Source organism: Muntiacus reevesi, chromosome 1, assembly GCF_963930625.1.
Source record: "Muntiacus reevesi chromosome 1, mMunRee1.1, whole genome shotgun sequence".
Lineage (NCBI taxonomy): Eukaryota > Metazoa > Chordata > Mammalia > Artiodactyla > Cervidae > Muntiacus > Muntiacus reevesi.
This window is the reverse complement of record NC_089249.1, coordinates 238,477,010-238,495,731: the sequence shown is the minus strand read 5'-3', so window position 1 is coordinate 238,495,731 and position 18,722 is coordinate 238,477,010. Positions and strand designations below refer to the sequence as shown.

General features: G+C 36.2%; 1 protein-coding gene across 5 annotated transcripts in view; it reads left to right on the top strand.

Moving 5' to 3' along the window:
- CSNK1A1 (casein kinase 1 alpha 1) overlaps positions 1-18,722 on the top strand; it is a 47,911-nt gene that overhangs the window by 14,425 nt on the left and 14,764 nt on the right. For 4 of the 5 annotated variants that reach the window (XR_010660918.1, XM_065918879.1, XM_065918877.1 and 1 more), the window contains exons 3-6: positions 8,751-8,877; positions 12,037-12,135; positions 14,492-14,575; positions 18,444-18,583. Coding sequence is in view for 3 of the 5 variants with exons in the window: in XM_065918879.1 (XP_065774951.1) it covers positions 8,751-8,877; positions 12,037-12,135; positions 14,492-14,575; positions 18,444-18,583 (450 nt within the window). In the remaining 2 variants the exon portion in view is untranslated. The remainder of the gene's footprint in view (positions 1-8,750; positions 8,878-12,036; positions 12,136-14,491; positions 14,576-18,443; positions 18,584-18,722) is intronic. The other variant, XR_010660919.1, reaches the window with a different exon arrangement.

Sequence of the window (18,722 nt, the reverse complement as noted above, 5' to 3'; positions counted from 1 at the left end):
TGCTTGTTAATACACTCCCCATGGGTGTGAGATTGTAAGGATGGGAAAATTAGCCAGTTAAAGACCTGGGAGAGTTCTGGGAAAGGTTCAGTGAAGTAAAAGATAAAATTAATGTCTAAAATTTCTTGAAATCATCACATCAGAATTACTCCTCTGATCACCATATCTACCTCTAAAACTGGTTCTTTTGTTCTGTCTAAACTTTAGTCTAAATTTCTTTACTAAACCTGATTTTCAGACTTCCTTGGTATGGTCCATTGGTTAAGACTCAGCACATCCAGTGCACGGGGTGCGGTTCCATCCCTGGTTTGGGAACTAAGATCCCACGTGCTATGTGGTGGTGCAGCAAAGTAAAAAAACAACTTGATTTTCCAGTTCTTTACAGTAGCCAAATAGCAACATAGTGTCATTCTCTAGTGAAAATCCTCTGGATCTCAAACCAGTTCAAAGGTATTTCTGCAGTTGTTTAAGTCCAAAGGATTGTGAATAAAAATTTCCTGTTACTGAACTTGTGAAATATGAATTGTGTTTTAAATGTGAAATTGCGAGAAGAGGAAATAGATTGATGTTTTGATGGCAAAAGAAGTTTAGATCATTAAATTTTAGGTGTCTTGTATTCAAAACAAAATGAAGGCCACTAATCTAAGGAACAAATAAGGGCAGAGAAGCTTTTGGAGAATGATAGTTACACAGCAGTCTTGTGTACCAAGTTAATAGAAAATCAGGAGATGCCCCACATTTAGTCCTGTGGTTCTCTTTCAGAAAGGCTGAAGAGTTACCGTGAATCAAAAATATAGTCAAACTGGTACATTATGGTTCTGTTTTTGTGGTGAAAAATGCCATTAGTAAAATAGAGCTTTATAAGTACTAACAGTTTTAGGTTAAAGGAGTTACAGTGTCTTTAACACTGAAGTTCATAGATGGTTCTACCTTTCAATCAACTATTGAATGCAGTACTAGGAGGACTGGTGACTCTTGAGACTCAGGAATTTAAATTGAGAATTGAGGGTAGCCTCCTGTTGGATTCTGGTAATTTCAGAGGACAGGGGTAGTAGGAAGTGCCTTTCTTAACTGTTGTAAATGAATTGTTAATCCCAATGCACACTCACACCAAAAACAAAACATGGAAAGAAAAGGCAACATGGCATGATTACGATGAGAAGCAAGAAGGACGATACAGGAAAAGATGCACTAGAATTGCCTGTAGGTAATTTTTTTGGCCCATGGTAATTTGGGTGCTATTGAAGGATAGGATAGCAAGCGTCTTGTAATTTCATGGCTGCAGTCACCATCTGCAGTGATTCTGGAGCTCAGAAAATAAGTCTGTACTGTTTCCATTGTTTCCCCATCTATTTGCCATGAAGTGAGGGGACCGGATGCCATGATCTTAGTTTTCTGAATGTTGAGTTTTAAGCCAGCTTTTTCACTCTCCTCTTTCACTTTCATCAGGAGGCTCTTTAGTTCTTTTTCACTTTCTGCCATAAGGGTGGTGTCATCTGCATATCTGAGGCTATTGATATTTCTCCCAGCATTCTTGATTCCAGCTTGTGCTTCATCCAGCCCGGCATTTTACATGATGTACTCTGCATATAAGTTAAGTAAGCAGGGTGACAGTATACAGACTTGAGGTACTCCTTTCCAAATTTGGAACCAGTCCATTGTTACATGTTCAGTTCTAACTGTTGCTTCTTGACCTACATACAGATTTCTCAGGAGGCAGGTCAGGTGGTCTGGTAGTCCCATCTCTTTAAGAATTTTCCAGTTTGCTGTGATCCACACAGGCAAAGGCTTTGCATAGTCAATAAAGCAGAAGTAGCTGTTTTTCTGAAACTGTCTTGCTTTTTCGATGATCCAACTAATGTTGACAATTTGACAATTTGATCTCTGGTTCCTCTGCCTTTTCTAAATTCAGCTTGAACATCTGGAAGTTCATGGTTCACGTACTGTTGAAGCCTGGCTTGGAGAATTTTGAGCATTACTTTGCTAGTGTGAGAAATGAGTGCAGTTGTGCAGTAGTTTGAACATTCTTTGGGATTGCCTTTCTTCAGGATTGGAATGGAAACTGACCTTTTCCAGTCCTGTGGCCACTGGTGAGTTTTCCAAATTTGCTGGCTTATTGAGTGCAGCACTTTCTCTTTAGGATTTGAAATAGCTCAACTGGAATTCCAGCACCTCCACTAGCTTTGTTCGTAGGGATGCTTCGTAAGGCCCACTTTACTTATTATTTGGCTTCTTTGAGTCAAAGATGAGTAGATGCTTCCTGGTGAGTTTATACTTTCAGTACAAGGAGTATTTTTTTTATTCCTTGCTTTGTTTTTTCTCATCTGCCATGTCAGGTGTGCCCTAGCCTCTTAAAACCTCTAATACAGCTTTTTATTCTTTAATTCAGCAAATGTTACTGAGTATTTCCTGCTTGTAAGGCATTGTGTTGGATGCTGACAATACGTAGTTGTGAACAAGACATAAAATGGCTCTTCTTGTTACATTAGGACTCTCTAAAGGAATTGAACCGATGAGTCTTATATACAGGCATATCTCAAAGTTATTCCAGGTTCAGTTCCAGAACACCACAGTAAAACAAAGTCACACAAATTTTTTGGCAAGTATGTGTATTAATTTTGAAATACCTTGTTGCTGAAAAGTGCTAGCCCATCATCTGAGCTTTGAGCAAGAGATAATTTTTTGCAATAATAGCATCAAAAATGAAGATCATAGATTACCACAACAATATAATAATAATGAAAATATAAAAAATAATGTAAATATGATGGACACAAAGTGAGCATGTACTGTTGGAAAAGTGGCGCCAGTAGACTTGCTCCAGACAGGGTTGCCGCAAACCTTCAGTTTGTTTGAAAAAAAAAAAAAAAAAAGTGATACCTGCAAAGAGCAATAAAGAAAGATATGCTTGTATTATAGATAGAGTTTTGTTATGAGGGATTGGCTTACACGATCATGAAGGCCAAGAGATCCCATGACCTGTGGTCCATATAAGCTGGAGGCCCAGGAAAACCAGTAGTGCATTTCTGCTTCAAGCCTAAAGGCCCGAGAGCCAAGGGAACCAGAGATTTATGTCCCAGGTTGAGTCCTAAGATCTGAAAACCAGGAGCATGGATGTCTGAGAGCAGAAGGTTGATTATTTCATTGCTAGCAGAGAGGGAATTTTCTCTTCCTCTGCCTTTTTGTTCTAGAGTGATCTTCTTTTCTTAGCCTGTCATTCTGATGCTAATCTCTTCTGGGGACACCTTCACAGACACCCCAAAATAATGTTTTACAAACTTTTCCAGAATCCCTTAGCCCAGTAAGGTTGACACATAAAATTAACCATCACACTAGTCAAGCCATAAGAGAAGGCCTATGTTCAACAAATGTTACTTTTTCTGTTACTATTGTTCTAGTCATAGGGATGGAACATATTTAGGTGCTTTAATCTGAACTGAGTATATTTACGATGATTACACTGATTTACTATTCTTGGAAGTCGTTGGGTCTCACAGCAATATTTAAAATATTTCATTCTTTTTTAAGATACTTTTTAAGATATTTTTGTAGAGATTTATTAGGGAAAAGAAAGAAACCCTTAGCTCCAAATCTTCTAATTGGTCTTCATGTCCTTGTCATTCCTCTTACTCCCTAGTTTCCATATTGCATACTGATTGATACCAAGGCCAGCTTTTAATATTGACTTAATTATATTAGGTCCTAGACATACCCTACTGATATTTTCCGAGTTATCTATAAAACTTAAAGCACTTTAGCCTGGCATTCAAGAGTCTGTATAATATAGCCCCAAACTATCAGTCACTTTGATTCTCCCCTTTGTAGAAATCTGTGTCTATTCTTGCCCCCTGCCTAAGACATCCTTTCCTACCTTCCCTATTGAAATATCCCTCCTTCAGAATCTGATTGGTAATAGACCATTTTCACTAGGTTTTTTTCTTTAGACAGATGCAGTTCAACCCATTGATTTTTTTCTTTTTTTTTTTTTGCTTTTCTGAATTCTGTTAGCATCTTTTGGTCAGCCCCAGTGACTTGTACATGTGTCATCTTAAGTTTGTGCTTTTTACATGTGTCTTAATTTTTTAGCTAGAATTACTTTGGGTAGGGGCTTAAAAGAACAAGATGAGATCAGAGATGGACCGTGCCGTCTGTTAGAATTTTCTTCAGACCCTAAGGTACCTTTTCTAATGCTCTCAGTAAGTAATGATGATTTTTTTGAATTGCAAACTCATTCTTTGGCCTGTTTCCTTGACTGATCAGGCAGCACTGAGTCTAAAGACATTTAAAACAGGAAACGAGAACTTGTACTTTAGTTTTTACTTTCATCCATTAAATTATTTGATTTTTCTGCGTGTTTTGAAACTACATAAGGTCCAAATCAAACCATTTTTTTTTTACTCTCATAAATTATCAGAGTTACCTACAGTGTGCACATTACCATAGTGTGAAGTGAAAGTGAAGGTGTCATTCGCTCAGTGTCTGACTCTTTGCTACCCCGTGGACTGTAGCCCTCCGGGCTCCTCTCTCCATGGAATTTTCTAGGCAAGAATAATACTAAAGTGGGTAGCCATTCCCTTCTCCAGGGGATCTTCCCCACCCAGGGATCAAACCCATTTCTTCTGCATTGCAGGCAGATTCTTCTCCCTCTGAGCCACCAGGGAAGCCTCTTACCACAGTGTATGTACTTAGTAGCAACACATTGTTACATCCATTATAAAAAATGTCTACAGATATGACCTTGAGTTTCTGGTTGAAGGCAGAAACAGGAGTGAGGCTTTCACTATGGTGTGTTTCAGTTAGTCCACAAACTTAAGTGACCTCAGAGAATCAGGTTTGTGCTTGCTCATTACCCAGGTTCTGTGAAGACTTATAAAAAACAAACAGTAAGCCCTATGTTACCAGGTGGAGAGTGAGTGAAGCACCAAAGTAACAGTACCTGAATATTTGTACTGTCAAGGGGTTAGATCTTGGATTTAAGCAGTGGTCAGTGGCTATGGGAATTCTGTGAAATGAGAGATCTGTGTGAGACAGGCTACTTAAGGAAGGTTTCTCTGACAGCTGGGTATTAGTATGTTGCGATTGAAAATGGAGAGTTAGAAGCTCTCAGAGTAAAAGGAAAACATGGAGGTGAAGGTAGAAACTGAGTGAGTATGATTTGGGTAAGCAGAAGACTGTTCCTGGCTCCTAATCTGTGTGTAATAAGGTCTGGATGGATTGCACAGGTGGAAAACACAGATGGGGAGGGTGTGAGGTCTTAGGTTTCCAGAAATTAGTTATATGTTCCTTGCCCTCCAGGTTCCTCTGTCCCTGGGGATTCTCCAGGCAAGAATACTGGAGTGAATTGCCAGACCCTCCTCCAGGGGATCTTCCCAAATCAGGGATTGAACCCAGGTCTCCTGCATTGCAGGTGAATTCTTTACCATCCGAGCCACCAGGGAAGCCCTGAGATCAGAAAGGAATATGAAAGATAGAAACACCTGTCACTTAGATTTAAGGAGTTACAATACCAGTTTCTAAGCAGAAAGGCCTATGTACTTTAGAAATGCATTGTTGCATTTTGGGGGGAAATGCCTTTGAAACATTTATGTTTTAGCTATCTGTTATTGAATATCTTCTTGACATTGAGAATAAGGGATATGTCTTAAAGTTGTGTGTGTGTGTATGTGCGTGTCCGCATGTTCAGTTATGTCCAATTCTTTGCTACCCTATGGAGTGGGGCCCACCGGGCTTCTCTGTCCATGGGATTTTCCCAGCAAGAATACTGGAGTGGGTTGCCATTTTCTTCTCAGGGGATCAAACCCGAGGCTCCTGCGTCTCTATTGCACGTAGATGCTTTACTGCTGAACCAGCAGGGCTTAAATTCATACACTTAAAGCAATAAGAAGAAAAATGCCTGATGACTTGATTTTTTTTTCTAAAGTATGTTTCTAAATTCATCTGATTTTTCCTTGTTCTTAATTATTCTGAGAGCATGCTGTTAAAGGCCTACTTCGCATATGACTTCTCAAAAAGTGCTTTTTGAAATTAGGTGATTACTTGGCAGTGTGAAGTATGAATTTGTGCCTTTGACATGTCAGATTTGTAGTTTGGGTTGGATGCTTGTAAAATTCACTTTATTGTAATTTTGTTAAGAAGCTGTTGGTACAAATCTGTTGATGTACTTGTGAGATGTAGTCTTATGAGAGTTAGATTTGTGCTTTCTCTTTTGCCTTTGACTTTTAGTGACTTTCCCCTCACTTCCTTAGCATTTTCTGTACTTTGTATTCTTGATTAGAGTCATTTCTTTTTCTTTAAAACCTAGCTAAATTAGATTTATGTTAAAAATCTGCCATAATTCTTAGTATTGGATATTTATAATGGTAAGAATTGGTTTTGGAGTTCCTGATAGCTTCCCAGCACAAATTTGCCTCTGCAGTTAAGTACAGAAAGGAGAAAAAAAGATGAAGGAAAACAAGAGGAATCAGGAAAGGAGAACATAACCCTATTTCATTTTGTTCATCACTTTCAGTATTATTATTTGTTTTGTTTTACCCATCTCTTCCCACCTCCACCCCATCCCCCCAAAACCCACCACTGTGACCTTTTTTGTTTGTGAGAGAGCTTTTCTTCAAAGTAAATGTTGGAATGAATGTGAAGAGTATTGAATTCCTGTGTGGAAAATAAGGATTGAAAAGAGAATTTTACAGAACCTTTGAACACGGTTTTAGATGCAATCTCAGCCATTAGCAGATTGGCACTTCTGTTGCTTTTCTTAGGCTAGTGGGCACAATCTCTGTAAGGTTAAAAAAAAAACCCTCTTTCCCCCCAGGCCATCTTTTTCAGCAAAGACATGTGAAAATGAATTCCTCCTTGTGTGTTTGGGTTTCCTGTTTGCAAAGTAGTCCTCAGGAACAGGTGAAACAAAAGTGTAGGAAACAATGTGCGCTTTTTAAGTCTAGTCCCTTTGTGATCTTTTACGTAAATTTCTAGGGATAGTATTTGTTGGACCTCAATGTGGGACCACACTTAAGTAGGACAGCAAGGAGATCAAACCAGTCAGTGCTAATCCTAAATCAAACCGTCTAGTCAAAGCTATGGTTTTTCCAGTAGTCATGTATGGATGTGGGAGTTGGACTATAAAGACAGCTGATCGCCGAAGAATTGATGCTTTTGAACTGTGGTGTTGGAGAAGACTCTTGAGTCCCTTGGACAGCAAGGAGATCCAACCAGTCCTTCCTAAAGGAGATCAGTCCTGAGTGTTCTTCGGAAGGACTGATGTTGAAGCTGAAACTCCAATACTTTGGCCACCTGATGCAAAGAGCTGGCTTGTTTGATAAGACCCTGATGCTGGGAAAGATTGAAGGCAGGAGGAGAAGGAGACGACAGAGGATGAGATGGTTGGATGGCATGAGTTTGAGCAAGCTCTGAGAGATGGTGAAGGACAGGGAAGCCTGGCATGCTGCAGGCCCTTCACAAAGAGTTGGACATGATTGAGAAACTGAATGACAACAAAAACACTAAATGTTTAAAACAGATTTTTTAAAGCATTTTTCCCTGTTTTGAAATTTTTTTTCAAATATATGTTTATTTATTTTTATTTGGCTGCACCAGGTCTTAGTTGCAACATGCAGGATCTTTAGTTGAGGCGTATGGAATCTAGTTCCCTGCTGAGGGATCGAACCCAGGTCCCCTGCATTGGGAACCCAGACAGAGTCCTAGCCACTGGACCACCAGGGAAGTCCTGAATATTTTTTAAAACATGTAAACTTTTCAAATGGAAAATCCAGATATAGTTTCTTATTAGAGTTATTAAAGACATCACTTTAGTCAGCTTTAAAATAGCTTCCTCTTTTGTTTACATTTTAAATAAAAGCCGGTTTTCCAAGCTGGGTTTTTGTTTGTTTGTTTTTTGCTGCACTATGCAGCTTGTGGGATCTTTAGTTCCCTGACCAGGGATCAAACCCATGCCCCCTGTAGTAGAAACAAGGAGTCCCAACCAACCATGGACTGCCAGGGAATTCCCTCAAGCAAATTTCATAATTTAGCTAAGTTTAAAATAAAAATGATAGTGCGTATTTTTCAGAAACTACCCTTATCTGACCTAGAGACATATAGACACTTAAAATCACTTACTGCAGTGATTCCTAATCCTTAGAGGCTCTGAAACTAGCAGTTGATATTCCTAGAGTTATTGGGGATAAATGTATATACACAAAAATATAGCAGTGGATAATTAAAGCTTGATCCTTCTAATAAAAAGTGAATGTCATCCTTGTGGTAATGGGAGTATTTTCTGTAATCTGGAACTAAGCAAGAATGTGACTCTTTATAAAATAGAACTTGGTAGGAAGTGGAACAGGAGTTATAATAAAATGGATATTTACTCTCTAAAACATTTTGGAATGACTGATAGAAATCTCCTTCATTTTTTCAGTTAAAAAGTAAGACCAGGTGAGGTTTAGAAACTTGCCCAAGGTTACAGGAATTAATGGTGCATGGATAGAGAATTCCGCTGCTCTGCTTAAGAAGCATTTTAAGGTTGCCACACAAGTACTAACTTAATGGGGCAGTGGGTTGCTTGACAGAAAAAAATCCCTTTATACATTATTTTGTGTTGGGCAATGTAGTCAGTAAGTGGGGTCATCAGCTAAATAGAGGAAAAACAACCTTAAATAAAAACCTAGAGGGAAACTATCTTACATTTTTAAAATTTGGTGATGTTAAGTGATAATCAGCTTTTTATAATGCCTTCCTCTTTCCCTCTTTGTTAGGTGGTATGGTCAGGAAAAAGACTATAACGTGCTAGTTATGGATCTTCTTGGACCCAGCCTTGAAGACCTCTTCAATTTCTGTTCAAGAAGGTTCACCATGAAAACTGTTCTTATGTTAGCTGACCAGGTATGTGAAACTTACATGAAAATAAAAGCTAAGAAATACTACTGTTTAGTATTACTTAACTATAATTTCAATGTAGAAACCAGAGTATTATAATCCTGTATGTCCTTTTTAAAAAGTATAGTCATTCAAGTGTGTTACTCTAATAAGTCTTGCAGGTGTTTTCCTGTGGTATAAGACAAAAATGAATTATACTGGTTTATTCACCTATAGCCTGGAGAAGGCAATGGCACCCCACTCCAGTACTCTTGCCTGGAAAATCCCATGGACGGAGGAGCCTGGTAGGCTGCAGTCCATGGGGTCGCGAAGAGTCAGACACGACTGAGCGACTTCACTCTTCACTCATTCACCTATAGACTACAAGAGTTTCCGAGCTACTCCCATCATACAGTATATTTGTTTTAATGTTGAGTATAACAGGTTTCTTTGTAAGATTTTGTTTGAAGAAAGGATTTGGAGTGTTTGTGTGTGTGCAAATATAAACAAATATGTATATATTGAAATTTTGATTAAGCAGATTGAATGATATTATGTGTTGAACCCTTATGAAAGGTGTATTTTTGAGGAAAATAAGGTACTGAAGTAATTTAATGAACAGTTTTTGACCAAGTAGATGCTTCTTACAGGATTCTCAGCTATTGGTAATGTTTAAGCAAAACCATGGAAATTTTTATGTCATGAATTGGATTTATGCATTGATTAAGGTTGGATGAAATTGTTTTAAAGCCCAAGGCTAGATTTTTTTATTTTTATTTTTTTTAGCTAAAGTTAATAAAAAAGAAAACCAGTTTTAGAGAATTTTAAGATGGGAGAATGGGGTCAGGAACAGACCTTGAGGAAACAGTTATTATGGTCAGAGATAACAGGTAAATGTCAAGGACCTTGCATAAAACATGACTTCTTAGTACACTTTAACTGACATGTGAGCGAATCTTAATAAAAGAGTTTGTATTCTGTAGACTCAGTAACATATAGGCATACATGCAATGAACATTCAGGGTCTGCCACTGTACTTTAGCACTGGAGTGTACAAAAAATAAGAACTAGTTTCTTCCCTCTTGTAACATAGAGTTAGTGGAGAAAAATGGATGGGTTCTGTCATAGAAGTCTATGTGGGATATCTGGTAACATCAGAGACATCATGTAATTTAGGGAAGGGGGTTGTAGGAAGGCATCTGTTTAAGAAAGAACCAGCTGATCTTGCTCTGTAAATGACAGGCAACACTTGAGTAGTCTGTAGTTTGTGCTGCTAATTTATCTTTTGCCTGACCTTCCCCCTGAGTTAATACTGATAGTTTAATGATAAGTATTACTTGACTAGAACAAATACTTAAAGGCTAGAACAAATACTTTATGTACTTGACTGGTACAAAAAGTGAGACAAATGTTTCGTTTTACTTATTTAATATATGAATTACTGCTGTACCTAAAAAAGATGGTATTTGAACATTGTATACATCTATTTCCTTGAGTGTATAGTTTAAACCAGATATTACAATTTGCCTTCACAAGCCATTTGCCAAGGTAGAGGAATAAGATTTAGAATTTATATCCTTGGTGATAAAAGCTCTAGAGAAAATGCAGGCAAGTAAAAATAGAATCCTTAAAAAAAAAAAAAAAAATAGAATCCTGACCTACACTACTAAGAAGAGGAAAAACATATGGGCAGAAAGGTAATTTGGCAGCCTTTGGACATGGAAGACGTTTTCAAATACAACTTGTATTTATCCAAAAGGTAGACATAATTGATAACTTAGAAATTTAAACTATTATAGAAGAAATAGAATTAAATGACAAATTTTTTCAAAATTTAAATCTGTTTACCTAACAAATGACTGATAAAAGATTGTCTGTTGTATGCAAAGAATTCTTAAAAACTGATAAGGAGAGGACAAGCCAAAAAAGTAATGGATTAGTGTGGATTGACAGTTCACAGTATAGCACTAAATCCAGAAGGTCAGTAAAAGTGAGCGTGGTTTTTAACTGTTATGAACTTACAAGTGAAGTCAGTACCTGTGAAAACTGACAAGATTTAGAAAAAAGAGATAACTGATAGTGGGAATAAAACACTACTGCTGAAAAAATGAGTTATTATAGTCTATTTTGAAGGCAATCAGTTTGCCTTCAAAGCAGCAACTCTCCCTGCAATGATAGGGGATTTATAACCCACAGAAATAGAAGTGCTAGTAGATAAGGATATGTAAGTATATTGATAGTGTTACTGTTTGTGGTGAGAGGATATTAGAAACAATGAGCATTAGTACTGTGAGTTAGGGGATAACTGGGGACAGTTGGGGAGTACTTCCGTCTGTGCCATAGAATATTTATCGCCATTAAAAAGAATGATAAGACCATACCACTTGACTTGGCAGAATTTCCAGGAAATTAAAAGCTTGTTAGAATGCCATGTTTGTTAGTTTTGGAATATGATCATACAAATATGGAGAAAAATCATGGGAGAGTCCGAAAAGCATTCCAGAAAGGAAACCCAGCATGTATATGTCCCCATTTGTATTAAAGTTACATGCTTACATTGTATGGTATCAACTTCAAGAAATCTTTGGGATATAATTAGTTAAAAACAGTGAACAAAAATAAAGTGAGTGGACAACTTCTATTTTAGTTTAAAGCAATAGCAATGTATAACTATATCTGTCAGTTGGTCAACACCCTGTACTCTGAAGCACATGTAAGTTTGTGTGTGTACATATAGAAGAGGATGAAAGTAGATCTGAGTAATACCAGGCTGTTTTTACACAGGTACCTCAAGGGGCATAAGATTGATGTTTACTTTATGTAATTTTCAACGACTGAAACAATTCTAAGTTTATTACTTTTATAATTAAAAAAAAAAACAGTTCTATCTATCAGGTTAGGTACTGTCATGTTCATAATCATTCATATTGAAAGAATAAGCTCAAAGGAAACTGCTGGTTTATGCTTGTATATCTGTAGGTCTGGAGATAAATTCAGAGCCTGGTTGTCCTTTTTAATTTTGTCTAGCATTGTCTTTTTGAACTCTAAATAAAGTTAATAAAGTATACTTGTGATCTTGAAAAATGATTGACATATTGAGATAATTGAGACACAATATGTTGCTTTCTTTTGTTTCTTAGTGCAAATCACTTAACTTGATTTTCTCTCCTCCCCTCTTTTTTCCAGATGATCAGTAGAATCGAATATGTGCATACAAAGAATTTTATACACAGAGACATTAAACCAGATAACTTCCTAATGGGTATTGGGCGTCACTGTAATAAGGTTAGTCACATGTTCTTTGCATGAAAGAACAAAGAGTAAAACTTCCAAGAATTGCTTTGATGAACTTTGGTGAACTTTTTAAGTCTTTTAAAAAGTCATAGTAAGTTGAATTTGCTATTGATAATTGTTTTAAAAGATTGTACTAGAAGGCTAATCCATTAACTTAGTAACTTGAAATAAATTCTCTCCAACTTAACCCAACCAAAGTTAGTTATTTATATAGAAATATAAAATTCCAAGGGCTTTATAATGAAATGTAATCATCTATATTATTGTATGTATTTTTCATTCATTCGAATAGCAAACAAACAAACAAAAAAACCCATATACCATATACTTTTCTTCCTGAATGCTAAAAATCAGATTTTAACCTTTCTTTCTGAAGTGTGGGTTTTCGCAATATATGTGCTTGTGCCAGTGTGGGGACCACTGTCCCACCCATCTGTCACCATGGCGTTAGCATTTGCCGACTGAGCAAGGTTGATCATGAGAATTCTTCAGTCCTTGGATCTGTGTATTCAAAAGGATAACTTTTGGGCCTGTTTCAAAAGTAGTTTGACAGTTTATTTGGGTGGGGTCTCCACCCCTCTTCTCTCCTGTTCAAAGGAAAGTGTAGACAAGTGAAATTAACTTTCATACAATGAAATTAGTGTTCTGGGGACCACAGAATGGTTGAACTTACGGGGTGATTGGGTTTTAGCTAGTGACGCATGATTGCAGTTAGAAACTAATTGTGTTGACAATTTTCTACAATGATTAGTTTTACTGAGTGAATTGCTTTTATTTTCAATTGTTGAGCTCGGGCAGACAGGCAGCATTGGCAATGCACTAAGCATGTTATGATCTGACGATCTGATAGAAATTCTCAACTTCAGGACAACTTGGGGGTTTTTGTGTTTTTTGTTTTGTTTTTGGAAGGAACATTCCTATTTGTTTTATTTAGTCATTAGGGAATGTTTGATGTTTTTAGGTCAGCTGTAAATGTTTACCTTTGTTTGCCTGTATGAATGCCAACTTGGAGCCATTACCAATAGAAGTGGTGTTACTTGTTAATTCGTGAGACATTAATGTTGGTCTGACCAGGTTTTAGTTTAATTTTATTTTTCTTGAAAGCTGAGCTTTAAATGATAGAAGGTGTTTAAGTCTACATGTAACCTTTCTTGCCATTCCCAAATTGCATCTTTTTTCTTTTTTTAAATATTATGTGGCTTCTCTCTTTGAAGCATCCAGGTTCTTGTTATTTTAAAACCTGGTTAATTTAATTGAAATATTACTAGTCTTAATTTTGGCAGGCAGTTTTGTCAGAATGACCCTAATCTTTTGACCATCTCCCAGCCTTTTCTTCCCATTTTCTTCCTGCTAAAGACCCTCTATCCTCATGTAATCCATGTTCTGCATGTTGATGTTGCAGTACATGGTTTGTCTTAATGATAGTCCAGATAATGTCTTTGCTTCCCCACCCCGCCCCAAATAGCTTATTAATCACTTAGTTGTGTTAGGAAATCCATATTGCCCAGTGATATGCAAACCTTTTCAGAATCTTATGTCCTCTTTTAGAGATACTAAAACGAAGATTGTGAAATTGCTTTGCTGTTACACAGATTCAGAGAGACCATAGGTTTAGAAGTGCAGTGTTTTACCTAAGATTCTGAATGTTGTTCTTGAACATTTTAGGTTAGTGTTTGTTTATGTAGTTGGTTTTTAGTGTTTTCTGTATTGTAGTTCGAAATATGCCAGTTGTATGAGACTGGATTCTTGGGTCAGCTTGTTGTAGTAGTTTTCTATTTGTGGGTAGAGTTGGGGGTGGGGGGCATTTGAGGTTGATTTTTAAAATCAAATTTCTTATTTGGAAAATTGTTCTGAATTTGATATTTAGGAGTAGTCACTCCAACCATAGTGAATTTGCTCAACTCTTCCAGTAATCAGCCCTGCATGCTTTTGGAAATAAATTTTAAGGTGACTAAATGCCTTCTACCTCTTCCTTACTGAAGATTTTTTTCCCCCTGTGCAATCTTTTTTTAGGGGAAGGGCAGATTGTGGTGCCAAAGATTGCAGATCCAAATTCCCTGTTTTGTATTAAAAATTAAAGAGCCAAATGTCACCATTGCTATCCCTGTTTCAGGCAGTGACACAATATAGTGGCATTAAAAACCTGAATACTTTCCAGAATTCAAATGTTCTTAAGCATGTGATTCTTATTTGGAAAACTGAGAAGCTACAGTGCTTGGTGGAAGAAGGATGGCATTTGGCTACCCTGTTCTTTCTCTAATGCCTCGGTGTTGCCTGTCTGCGCCGGCCATTGTTGCAATGTAAGCAATACTGTTTGATGCACTGCCACCCTCTATTGTCTGTTTAGTGTTTAGAATCTCCAGTGGGGAAGAGGAAAAGAAGCATGACTGTTAGTACTTCTCAGGACCCATCTTTCTCAGGATTAAACCAGGTCTGAAACTGTCTCCTATTCCAACCTCAATCCCAAATTCATGTGCTTTTCTTTCTTATTGTTTGATTATTTTTGTTTGTTTTAATTCTGGAGAATATAGATCTTGCTCAAGCACCTCTTACGTTGGCATTATTCAGACATACTTGGCAAACATATAACATTACTAAGATATTTCTTTATGGCTTTTGCTTAAAGTTTGTAAAACTTAGGGAAAACCTAAATGAAAACAGGATTATGTTTAGATCTCTAACATCCACAAGAGGAAATATGTTGGTCTAACATTGATATTGTTTAGCTAGTGGTAGATTTGAGATAGACTGTTCAATTTTTAAAAAATAATTTGGAGTTGCATCACTGCTGAATGATGATATTCTGCCTTAACTCTTCCCCTTCCCTGATGAACTTCAGGAGTTAAGTGTTTATCAGATTTCAGATCTAGTTTTTAGAATCGATTGCTTCAGTATGAGAATTCTCTCAACTTCAACCAAGTAGCATAAAATGCTTAAAGATCATTATATACTCTGGAACTAAAATGCACTGCATTCTAATGATAACATAATTGAAGCATTTATCAATTAACATTAATACATAAATAAGATAACCAGATGTATAACCTAATGATTTATATTTGGCAGGCTAGATAAAACACTCAAATTTTCTAAATTTTTTTTTTTTAATGTAAGGAAACTTATCACTCACTCTTCATTTACTATTGGGAAGCTGGCTTTATTTATTGTATGAATTTTCAGATAAACAAAGGAAAATAAATTTTAAAAAATCAACACCACCTAGGTGCTTAATTTTTGAAGCTCCTGAATGAATGAATCTTTATCAGTAGTATACACTGAAAAGTAAATGTTGACAGAAGTATCAAAAAAAGGAAAAAATTTGCATTTGATGTGTGAGCATACTGTGTAGTTTCTTTATTAAACCGCATGTATCATCTGGGCAATCATTTAATCCTTTTCCAAACTGCCCAGCATTATATCAGGAACTATGTTCTCCTGCTGTTAAAAAGGTTTTAGAAGTTAGGTTTTATTTTTATTCACAGACAAAGAAATAACCAACTGTGTTAACTAGATCTTGACTGGGCAGAGAGAGAATGGTGGGTAATCAGGTACATTGTAAGGCAACTGTACTGCCCTATTTTTCCTTATCCGTATACATTCACGTAATTTACTCATATTTTACAGCATACTTACTTATAGTGATAGGTTTTCTGAGTTATAAGGAAAAGTGATCCTGTGAGTTCTTAAAAGGGCAAGGAAATGTGACCTCTGGTGAAGAGAAAAATGGTTGCAAATACCAAAACCTAAAATAGGCAATAGTATTTCTGAAGAAAATATACCGCTCCTAAATGAGTTATCCCAGTATACCCAACATTAACTCATTTCCACATGCCTTTGAAGAATATGCTGCTTTCTTTAAAACAGGCACAAATTTTTGAACATGTAGTTGAAAAATCCACAAAAAGACAGCTTGACCACCAGAGTTTAGATGTCTTGTATATGCAGACCTATAAAAAAATTTTTTTATGACATTTGATATTGACTTTTCCTTGTTTGGTTTTACATATCTGCAGCTATTTTGGTTGTATCCTTGGTATCACATGGTTTCATGTAAACATTTCCCATTTATGTATGTTTTTATTCATTTTAAATTTGATGCATGGAGAGCTACTAAAGAAGCATGCATGAATAGGTACCATTAGATAATGAACTATCAAGAGATTTAAACTTTTTAAATTTTAAGTAGTTTTCAGTTGTTTTGCTCTTCAAATGGAATACCTTTTTATCAGTGACATTACTTTCCCTGACTTACTTTCAGTTTTTATAGGAGGAGAAAATTTTAAATTCATTTGCTTTGTAATTTTTTGCTTTGATACTGAGATTCTTAAGAAGATAGTGTTTCATTTTTGTTTCCTTGATAAGTTAGATTTTGTCCTTTAGAGTTGTGGAAGGAAAGAATTCTCAGAGTCTTCCAGTTGTTAAGAAAGTGGTTATTGAGTTGCACATGAAGCTTTTGAATCTAGACATGAATGAATAACTGTCAGACTTAACCCTATCAGAGTTGGTTATTGTTTTCTCCTCCATTTTTGAGTACTTAAGAAAGCAATCTCAGAAGATAGTCCTTAGAAGAAAATCTGTCCTAATCACTTTTTATTCATAACTCACATAATTCTTAGAGATAGTTTTTAAATGCCATAAAGGTGAATGTCCTTTTGTGTTTGCTTTTCCTTTGTTTTCTTTTCGGTGTGAATCTGTAGAACTTAGTCATAATTTTTGTTTTGCTTAACAGAAATATATATTGCTCATTTTAATATTTGAGTACTGAGCCAGTTTTCATATCAAAAGAAACTTAAAGCTCATACTTTTAAGTCTTTTATTTCTCTTCGTGATTTATAACATTAACTTCTCTGTTCCTATTTTATAGTAACTCAGTTGTTCATTTAATCATACTAAAGAACTTTCATTATCCAATTATATTTTACTGAAAATTTAATCTTTCTTCTTTGTAATAGACTAGATGAAAATAAGTATTTCAATGTTAACATGGTTACAGAAGCACAAATCTCAGTCTTTCCTACCCAGTGTCTTAACTGAGGCTAGATTATAGTGCCTGCTTGCAATAAGCATTTTTCATCTTTCTAAAAGAAGCACTTGGTGGTATCTTTTCCATTTAAATCAATAACTTGCTTTATTTTTTGAGGCAGACCCTAACAGGCTAGGTGATCTTGTTTCCCAGTACATCACACACTGTAAACTGTAGCAGAAGGGGCCCAATGTCAGCCTAATAGGAAGAATTGAGGTGTAACTAGAAAAGAATAGTGTAGGGCCACATAGTGTAAGAGCATATAGACCTACTTTGCTTAATAAACTTTGTAGGCATAACTTTAAATATGTAATTTTATGGTAAAGGCTAAATAAAATTTTTAGTTAAGATTATTTTGCTTTAGAAGGTAGGTAAATATGAACATATTTTGGGTTTTTTCCCCTAAAAATACTTTTGCTTCTTTTGTTCTTCTTATAAAAGTTTTAATCATGGAGAATAAACCTGAATTACTTCTAAAAATTAGCTACATTATAAATGAGCATCTTATTCCCTGCGTGTCATATAAATGAAACAGCACTAAATGTTATTTTGTTTTGAAATACTATTAATACTTCGGTTTTTAGTTAGCTCATTTAAGCTGCTAATTGTAAGCCACCTTGACTTAAGTAATAGATCAACTTGTTATATTTTCCAGAAGCTTAAGCTGATCACATGTGTAAATGTCATTTGGGAATAAAATGAAGTGTATGCTTGTTTTAAAGTACTTATTTATTATAAGTAAAAATCCTGGTTTTATTGTCAATATCAAACTTTCAGAGTTGTCTTATTTCAGATAATGAACATACTGTTGACATACTAAAGAGTGGCCTTTGTAGAATGGGAGAGTTCCAGGTGGCTTATGTCTAGTTTTTTTTTTTAACCCCATGCTTGTTCACCACTAGTAACAGGATGCCAGGCTTCATTATGGCACACAGCACACTTGTCAGCAGCTCTGCTGTGGAGCACGTGTACAAGTTCTCCACTATGTTGGAGGTTCCAGAGACAGGCTTCTGAATGTATAGTGAGCTGGGCCTGTGAAATTGTTCAGCTGACAGGGATCAGCCGCTTGATGTAACTGTATTTTTTTTTTAACCTGATTTATTGATGAGGTCTAGTAAAAGCTTATTGGAATGTTAAGTTTGTTCATTATCTGTTCTGCTTACGATGCTTTATTTTGATACGGTTGAACAAAATAGAATAAATGCCATTTAATAAATAAGAAGCAGTTCGACTGAAAAAGATTGGGAATCTAATGTCTCTTTATTTTCTTTTAAAGTTATTCCTTATTGATTTTGGTTTGGCCAAAAAGTACAGAGACAACAGGACCAGGCAACACATACCATACAGAGAAGATAAGAACCTCACCGGCACCGCTCGGTATGCCAGCATCAACGCACATCTTGGTATTGAGCAGAGGTGAGTCTGGAATGAGTGTGTTTATCAAATCCCTAGCAAAAGCCATTGATGGGTTTTTGAAGTGTTTTACTTAGTTTCTTATAATATCTAAATTTGCCTCTTGGCTGAGATTTGAAAGACACTTATTAATCCTTTACCT